The following is a 9,347-nucleotide window of genomic DNA, read 5'->3' as shown; positions in this document are numbered from 1 at the left end:
TCCTAAAACAATGAATAAAACAGTCTCTCTTTCAGAACAAAAAGGACATTCTTGATTGAGTCAGGATTTGAAATAAAACATTGGCTGCAATTATTTCATGTAAAACCCTGCACTGAATGTCAGCTGGTTTATTGGTTAATGGTGGCTTGTATAATGCTCTCTGGTCTGACATTTTCATTCAATCTTAAAACATTACGCCACAGTGTATCAACTTTATAGTGTAAACCTTTTTTGTTAAAATCTTTACATGTCATATACAACTGTTTTCCATTAACATCCATAAAATTCAAGCACATATTCTTTGAGTCAAGTAAAAATCCAGAATAATCATTTAAATTGGGGGATAAAAGTAGCTTAGGAAAAGCGTCCTTGTATAAATAAGTCCTTCACAATCTTTGAGCATTAGATTCCACTGATGTAAGAGTAGATTGCATCCTCTGTAATCTTTGAGTCATTGTTCGAACAGATTTAGTTTTCAAACAAGCAGTTTCTTCCTCAACATTTGTAAATCAAGTTAACAAGCTTTTTTTAAATTTATGATTCCTGCTTGAATGAAGCGTTAAGTAAGTGTGCTGCTGGTGCTTGTTATATCCAGCCTTGAACTGCTTATCAGTGGCTCTTCCAATAACCAAAATAAGGAGTATGTGGTCTTGTCTCTGGCTTTTTCGCATTAAAACAACTCCACACTTTGAAAAGCTTTTGATAAAAAAGCAGGTAAACAAATGTCAATCTTACTAGGGTCCATCAAAACCAAGGGTTTGACCAAGTTCATCTTTTGAACAGATTTCAGAATGATTAATGCTCTCCAACTCACATTTTCTGGACCCATAAGAAGTCTTTGCAAAAACTGCAGTTGAAAAGCAGCAGTTCTGCTGTGTAGATTCACCAGTCCTTGTCCGCCTTACTATTTTGGTATGTATCTGTGTATGTACCCAATGTATCTGAAAAGCACATTCTTTGTATCAGTTGAGTTGGGGCACAGAAAAAAAATACACAGAAAAAAATACACAGAAAAACAAACACAAATACTTTCGCAATCACTTTTAAAGGTCTTCCTTTTATTATTTCTTCCATTTTACCTGAACAAAGAACAAACTTTTTAGTAAATAAAAAACCAACTCCTCCACTAAGAGAAGTGTTAGGCTTAAAAAAGACAAACTATTCCATTCTTTGAACCATTCAACAGCATTTTTATGATCGCTATGGGTTTCTTGAATAAATAAAACTGTCTAATTAACTTATATATTTCCATTTTTTTCCTCACATCTCTGGCTCCATTCACATTTAAAGAGGCAATATGAATTTCACCCATATTAAGGAAAAAGATTAGAACTGATTAAGAGACAGACACCACAAGTCATGAAATGAAACTGCTTTATTATCACTATTACTCCGTTGGTTTTGAACTTACACCTTCTTCAAGCATCCTTTACTCGTTGAACTCTTAGTGACTTTAACAAATATTTTAAGATTTGGAAAGAAATCAACAACTCAGTACTAACTTCGGTACCAAGTTGGTACTGAAATTGACTGAAATGACAAGGTGGGTCCTTTGCAGGGAACTGGAAGGGCTGAGGCAGCTGAGCATATGTTTGTTTGCTCATTTATTTTGGGAACAGACAGTTTGACTGACAGATGAATTCTGAAGTCCTGCAGCACTAAAAAATGACTAAAATAATGTCAGCAAATGAAAATCTGTTACAGATATTTTACTAATAATAGTACATGATGAACATGATAATTTTATTATTTCAATTCCTAAAGTCAAAATAAAGTTTCGCATGTAAAATATGTGTAAAAGAACACTTAGCAAGGTCTTTTTTTTATTGTGTCCTCGGTGATGTGACATTATTTGTGTAGCATGCAGTACATTGGCACTGGAGTTATTTTTATATAGATCAGACTGACAGGTATGAAACATTTGATTTTAAAATACTTTGTACAATTATTTACACATTATTATCTCACAATTTTCTTCTATCTGGACACCAGCACTGAGATTTAACAGTGTAACCCCATGATTATTCACACGTTTATCGCATGTCATCGATAGTCTTATAGATATTTTTTGGTTCATCATAAAGCATGAAACATGTACATTAAGTCATGCTGTTTTGAAGTTAAGATCATTTCACAGATACTTGTATGTGGAATTGAATCCTGTCTTTAATACTCTTCTAGTGTTTTTGAAGAAGTTCTGCTCTTCTGAGTTCTAGCTGACTTCAGAGACTCACTGATGAATGTCAGAGAAACTCATTTCTGACTGCGATATTTAGAGAATCTGAGAAATTCTCTTTTTTTTTCTCATTTTAATCTTCTTTAGAGGTATTTATTCAAACTCTCAATAGCATTCTGTTTTGAGTATTTTTTCCATTTATCTGTTATCTCAACACACCCCTCAAATGTTTTATTGTATTGCTTTTCAAGATCTTTTTGGAATCTGCACACAAACCACTTCCAGTAGGGCAGTTCAGAGAGGTCAGAGGTGATGCTCCAGTCTGCATAAACTCCTCCTGCACTTCTGTAATCTCTATATAAGACGCTGTCATCTGAGTCACTGGGATAAAAATATAGAGTGCTGCTTGCTACTGCTGATGTGCAGATATGGGTAGAGAAGTTAGATGTATTTCTGTAATATATTCCATTTAGTCCAATATTACGGTGGAAAGGAACACTGTGATCTCCATGATGGTTTTCTATGGTGTTGGTGCAGATGGCTCCACAGAACGGACACTGAACCCAACAGCACTGACAGAAGTGATCAATCAGAAGCGTATCTGGTCTGAACTTGTAGTCCAAATTTACTGAAAAAGTATTTGTGTTCAATCTACTGCTGATGTCTGACATTATACTAGGAAGTTCTTGTCTTATCACATCTTCTAGGAGGTTGAAATCATCAAAATCATCATGTTTCACTCCACTGAGGTCTTTTTCAGAGAAGATCAGCACATCTGAGAGCTGCTGTGTGAAACTCTTCAACCACAAACCAACATCTCCACTGTTCACTTGAACATGTTCAGTAGATTCATGTGCTGCTTTCATGATCTTCTGCTGCAGGAGTTTAATGTTCTCCTTCATCTTGGGTAAAACACTGACACTGAACTTATCAGTGATGTATCGACTGACTTCATCTCTGATGAAACTCTTGAAGTGATCTCTGGGATTATGAATGTAGTTCATGTATTTACTAAAATCCTCCTCTTCTGCCAGTGTCTTCAGGATGTGTTTCTCCAGATTTGATCTGTTTCCATTCAGTGATTCACAGTTTGATCTCATTTCATCTGTCAGATCTCTGGCAGTTTTCTTGTAGACACTCTGCTCAATGGGCTCTTTAAGTTTCTGACAGATGATCTCACCAAAAATGGCAGCTGATGTTGCTCCGTTGCAGTATTTCTGGAAAATACTGTAGTATTCTTCTCTCTTCTTCTTAACATATATTGCTTCACTGAACAGTCTGTGCTGGTCAGTGATCATCTTGTTTGCTCTGTTACAGATGGCAAGAACCAAATCCACGAGGAATTGTTTCTTGAACTCATATTTTACTGCTCCTTCCTCATGTTCTGTTACTCTTTTCTTGATGTAATCTATGAGTTGCTGAATGTAACTGATTTTGTAGCCATTATTTGAAATGTTATATGACTGAATCATTTTGTTTGTCTGCTGTTCAACATCTGTGACTAATGACTTGATTTCAGCTTCCTTCTCTGTAGACAGAGTTCGAACGTATCCAAATGTTTTTTTAAATCTTCTGTAAGCACCCTTTAGAGCCCCTTTAACCCCATTTTTTGCAGACTTTTTGAAAATAACATATTCACAATAACTTGACACAGTGAAAATCTTGATGTACTCTCTGTCCTCTTTAATGTGGTCAACAGGGAGACGCCCCTCATAGATGTCACTGAGGATCTTTCTCACATCTCTCATTATGTCAAAGTTTTTGAGTGGAGGAGTGTCTGTGATGATTATATCCACAATCTGTTTCCAAAACAAATCAAACTCTTTATTTATTGTTTCTTCATCATTTGTTTTGTCTTTGCGTTTTAAAGCAAATTCTTTGCTCATTACATAGAGAGTGTTTTCATGATGTTTCCTCTGAGCATCAATCATGATCTTCTGTGTTTCTTTATCATTTGTTTTGTCTTTGAGTTTTAAGGCAAGTTCTTTACTCTTTTCATAGAGAGTGTTTTCATGATCATCAGACTTTTTCTTCAGGTCTCGCTGCTGAAGAACCTCATTTAATTTCCTTTTTGTTTCTCTTACAATGTTTTCTTGGACATCTTTGATTTTGATTTCAAATGATGTTTTCCACTGAATCAGTATATCTTTATCTTTGTCTTTCTCAAAGAATTCTGACATTGATTTCTCCACTTCTTCACTTGTCTTCTTCAGTTCTCTTTGAAGATCAGTTTCCTCAACCTCGTGAATTGCTTCATTTTCTATTTTGTTGTGTAGTTTGTACTCAGTTTCTATCATGGCACTGCGAAGACTCCAGGACCACTTGCTGTATTCAGTCTCCAGTTTCCTGTAAGCTGAAATCTCAAAGGAATTTTGAAAGCTGAAGATGAAATGTTCCTTCAGTAAAGCCTCCCAGAAATCTTTAATACGATCTTTTAGGTGTGTCAGCATCATTCCATGTGATTTTGAGGCATGAAACAAAAAAAATGTGTTCTTTAGTTCTTGAATGTTCTCACAGTACTTTGGGTTTGGTGGTGCCATGGGTGGGTTTCCCTCCCAGAGCTGAGCAAAATATTTTACATCATTTCGTACATCAAATTTAATAACATCACTGAAACATTCTGCATCATAGAATTCCTCTTTAGCAGTGAGTTTTGTCATCTTATCCAGTGTATGCTGCAGTCGTCTCCTTCCCTCCATGTTTTTCTCTCCAGCTGTGACATCTGAGACGTTCTGATGCACAAACACACAGCTGGGATTCAGTCTGACCTTCTTCATCCTCATGAAGGCCTGAACAACAATCTGAAGAATGTCCTGCATCTCAGAGAGGTTTTCTCCAAAGATGTTGATCAATGTCAGATTTGCAAGACCAACAACAAATGTGGCCAATTCAATGTCATGATGTCTGGTTGATCTTCCAGACAGTTCTAGAGCACGAAGACCCTCAGTATCAACAACCAGAATATAGTCAAAGTTAATCTGTGTTCTCATCTCGTCTGACACTGTGACCAGCTGCATGAAAGCTCCTCTGGTGCACCTGCCAGCACTGACGGCAAACTGGAGTCCAAACATGGCATTCAGCATGGTGGATTTCCCAGAGCTCTGAAGCCCTAAAACTGACAGCACAAAGACTCTCTGATCTCCCAGTTTCTGGATGAGTTCATCTAGAACAGCAGAGATCCAGACCACAGGAATGTGAGCAGCATCTCCATCCATCAGCTCCAGTGGAAATCCAGAGATCATCATCTTTGCTGCAAGACTCGGGAGAGAAGAGAAGTCAAACTGCAGGTCTTTCTTGTTCTTCTTCACAGATGAACATGATTCATAGATCTGACCGATCTCCCTCATGATGTGCTCCAAACCAAAGGCTGCAGCTTGAAATTTCTCAGATATTCTCTCAAGCTCTGCTTGTTTAGCTGTCAGTTTTTCTGTTTCATGTTTCTCTTTCAGTTTTAAGACCTTTGACCATGTTTCATCATATTTGTGATGAAGAACAGAAAAGTCAGCTGAGATATATGCATCCAGGCATATTCTGAGCCATTTAATGAAATACATCTGATGTCCAGTATCCGAGTTCATTTCTTTAATGAAGAACTTCAAAAACTCACTGATGTCAGATTCATGCTGTTGTTCACGGATTTTCTTCATCTCTGTTTGTTTTCTACTGATGTCCATTTCTATTTCATTTCCTTGAGGTCGATGTAGTTCCTTGTTCTTCTGACTCCACTGATGCCACAGTTTCCCTTGACAGGGCAGAACTGATTCTTTGATTTCTGTCAGATCTTTCTTCTCCAGTAAACTTATCATCTGCTCCGCTGCTTCTCTTCCTCTCCTGCAGTTATCATCATCTTCCTCATCTACTCTGATATCTGAGTGTTTGGACACATCTTCAAGTCTGAAAGTGAAAGATGATTCTGAGAGACAATCTTTTATAGCTCTTCTGAGATCTTCAGATACTTCTGACTGATTTCTGTCTTTCAGACCAATCCTATATTTTTTCTTCATCACAGTTACAGCAGATGTATCTTCAGTAAAAAGACAAATGAGTGGCTTTGAGTCCTTGTAGAGTTGTTGGAGTTTTATCATGTTTTTGTCATTCTTCTGGAGTCGTGGTAGAAGAACAACATTGACTGAGGCCATTTCAGTGAGGATCTCCAGCTGTTTCTCATGGTCTCCTGCATCACCGTGTAGATTACAGAACGCAACACAGTCATTGAATTTATCATCATATGATCCAGAGGGGCAGAACCAGGCGATCTCCACCACTCCATCCATCAGGACTCTGGTTCTGCTGCTGCCTGGGCAGTTCCTGTGGAAGAACGTGTTGTGTTTCTCATTGATCAGACTGTTCATCAGCTCAGACTTGGATGAAGACACAGAGCCAAAACTGAAGAAAAGACACCATTGAGTTTCTGCCTTGTAGATCGGCTGGTTTCGACTGATGATTTCATTGTTGGTGTTTCTGATCTTCCAGCTCTTGTTGATTTGTCTAAATGTCCAGAGAGGAAACTCAATCTGTTGTGTGAATGGATCAGGAACAAGCAGAGGCAGAGCGTACTGACACTGGGAAAGTTTAGTGACCAACAGCTGCTTCAGGAAACCATCGGCACAATGAAACACGGCCATCTGAACATCCATCGGGTGAATTCGCTCAGATTGGCTTGTTCCTTCATTAGACACTGACCTTAAATTGAAAAAAAAAGGAATCAGAATCAGCCTCTTGTTTAAATGTATCATAACTGCCTTGTTCATTGTGATCTTCCTCACTGGTCTCATTAGTTTTAATGTATCTTGCTCTGTAGTTCATCATCAGTAGTTTTTGTATGAAAGTCTGAATCAGCTCCTCTTCAGCACAAGACTCATGGGACTTTAATGAATGTGCAGATGTTACCCGAAGAACATCTGCAGCTCTCAGTTTGTGATTTCTGCTTCAAGATGAAGTCTGTGAAATAGATTTTTTTTTTTTGTCAACATTTCCTGATGTAGTTGTTGATCTGTACCGACTTCTGATGTTCTCACAGTGCTTGTTTTCTGCCTGTTGAAGAAATACATTTCATTTACTTTGATAATTTTATTTTGGTCAAACAATTAAATAATAAAATCACATTACATTTGATAGCATTTGGTGTATTTTTCTTAAATCTCTCCATCACACTATGACTGATGTTGGAAGCTTGCGGATCGCTAGATTAATGTCTCTGTTCAACCCGTTTGTGTTTTATCAACCTTCCCAGCTAATTTTCCAAACATTTTGTTTTGGTTATGGAAACGTTAAACTGTCCAGTTTTCTTAGTGGAACATTTATTTTAAGTTTAGTATGATATTCCTGAAAACATTCCTTCAACTAATTTTATTAACAACTTAACATTATAAGAACGTTGATTGTAACATTCCAAGAACCAAAACGAAACTACAACTGACTTCCAGCCACAGCATTAGATTAAATAAACTGAATATAAAAGAAGACTATAAAACGTCTCAGGTTTTGCATGTAGCCATGGTTCCCTGAGAACAGGGAACGAGACATTGCGTAATAGAATGGGGAACGCCTCCGTGGGAACCGGTGTCTGAAATGCTATCAAATCACGGCAATCGTTTTGGCCGGCGACAGCCTATGACGACCGGAACGCACATAAGGGGCGCCTAGAGAAAAAGTCGACCATTTATCGTCTGAAGGGACTGTTCAGCAGGGAGCAGGAGCTGATCATTCCCTGTTCTCAGGGAACCATGGTTACATGCGTAACCTGAGACATTCCCTTTCGAAAGGGAACTTGCATTGCATCCTAGAATACTGATGGGAAATGGAATACCCACGCCGCCATGCTGAGGGGAGTGCATGCCAAAGAATGGCTGACAAAAACCAGATGGACAATTTTAACAGAAATGTCAAAATCACTCCTCCTATGGGTCTAATAGGCTGTCAGTGACAGCATTCCCTACGGCCAACGCCCAAGCTATAAGCCTCAAAGAGGCCCCCAGAAACATCCAGAGGCCTACCAAGGCCGATTAAGGGCTTGGAACCAACAACTTCAAACAGAAGGGGCCCCTTTAAGGGAATGTGGCAAGGGAGCCGAAAGGAGCCCCAGCCAGTCACTTCTCAGGGGAGAATAGTCCACCTCTAACGCCACCAGGAAGGCCGACCTGGTCCTATCTTAGTGACCTAGTCTGGGCAGCAACCTGTCTGTTACCTAAACAGTGTCTCTAAAGCACTTGCCTCAAGAGGATGGCGTCCAGAAAGAGGGATTGCAAACTGGCAGTAACCAACTCAGACTGGATCGTAGAGACATGCATCCTGGAGAGCAGGACACAGCAAAGCACTTAAAACCCTTGCAATCGGCGGGAGTTACTCCGCTCTGCCTAGGATCTACAGAGCGCTTCTAAAACAAGGCACTCTGGAGGCTGAGTACTCTACATAGGGTCCCTAATGAGAGCATACCTCCAGTCCCAACAGAGCTGATCTACCAAGGGAGTTCTCACTAAAAGAACCTTTTAAACCTTTAAGACCAACTTAGCGAGGTCCTCTATATGACGACCACCACAAGAGAGGGGAGTACCTAAAGCCTAAAATACTGATCTACCAGGGAGGTCTCACAAAAGACCTTCAACAGTCCCTTCCGACCAGAACTCGGGAATGCTGTACTCTAAGGAACACCCTCAATGCAGGGGAGTACAAACTAGACTCGACCGAGATGAGTATTGACCAAGCTCAAGCAAGTACCAGGGAGCTCCTGAAGAGCCTACACTCTGATATAACTCTAGGGAGTTAGATACAAACTTAGCTGGACATGCTAAGGACCTACTCAACCCAGAGATCACATTCATGGTGGCCTGCTCGAGACAGCTACTTGCTAGCAGATCTAGAATTCCAGGCTAGTATCAGGGAGCTCCACTGGAGCCTGCTACCTAATAACCATCTACTCAACTCTAGGGAACTAGGAACACGCAGGAACCTACTCAACCGAAGATTTCTCCCAAGGAGACCCAAGGATGGCCAGCTATTTGGTAGCAAATCAACTCCAGCAGAAACAGCTACTAGAGGTACTGCAGGCTTGGAATACTCGTTTGCATTGCCATCATGAGCTGTGTACTGAGCAATCGCTTCCTACCCTTAAAACAAGGGAGTAAAAATCTATGCGACCGGGCTTATGAGGAGGCCTCAGATAGCCTACCAC

The 9,347-nt window shown here is 39.5% G+C and overlaps 2 protein-coding genes across 2 annotated transcripts in view; one reads left to right on the top strand and one right to left on the bottom strand.

Moving 5' to 3' along the window:
- Positions 1-979: 979 nt before the first annotated feature.
- On the bottom strand, positions 980-5,523 carry LOC127510205 (interferon-induced very large GTPase 1-like). The gene has a single exon (XM_051889777.1). It carries the CDS (start codon positions 5,521-5,523, stop codon positions 2,320-2,322), a length of 3,204 nt encoding a protein of 1,067 aa, XP_051745737.1. The 3' UTR covers positions 980-2,319.
- Positions 5,524-8,864: 3,341 nt separating this feature from the next.
- The window catches only part of LOC127510204 (H-2 class I histocompatibility antigen, Q10 alpha chain-like), a 43,355-nt gene continuing 42,872 nt past the window's right edge, over positions 8,865-9,347 (top strand). Inside the window, exon 1 of the mRNA XM_051889776.1 lies at positions 8,865-8,889. Within this exon, the coding sequence (XP_051745736.1) occupies positions 8,865-8,889 (25 nt within the window). The remainder of the gene's footprint in view (positions 8,890-9,347) is intronic.

The sequence above is a fragment of the Ctenopharyngodon idella genome, chromosome 3, assembly GCF_019924925.1.
Source record: "Ctenopharyngodon idella isolate HZGC_01 chromosome 3, HZGC01, whole genome shotgun sequence".
NCBI classification, from domain to species: Eukaryota; Metazoa; Chordata; class Actinopteri; order Cypriniformes; family Xenocyprididae; genus Ctenopharyngodon; species Ctenopharyngodon idella.
The sequence above is the reverse complement of the archived record's forward strand: the minus strand, read 5'-3'. Positions and strand labels throughout refer to the sequence as shown.

What these genes read in the sequence shown, in the direction of transcription:
- LOC127510205 (XM_051889777.1), bottom strand. Translation starts at nt 5,523, where the DNA reads ATGAGGGAGATCGGTCAGATCTATGAATCATGTTCATCTGTGAAGAAG.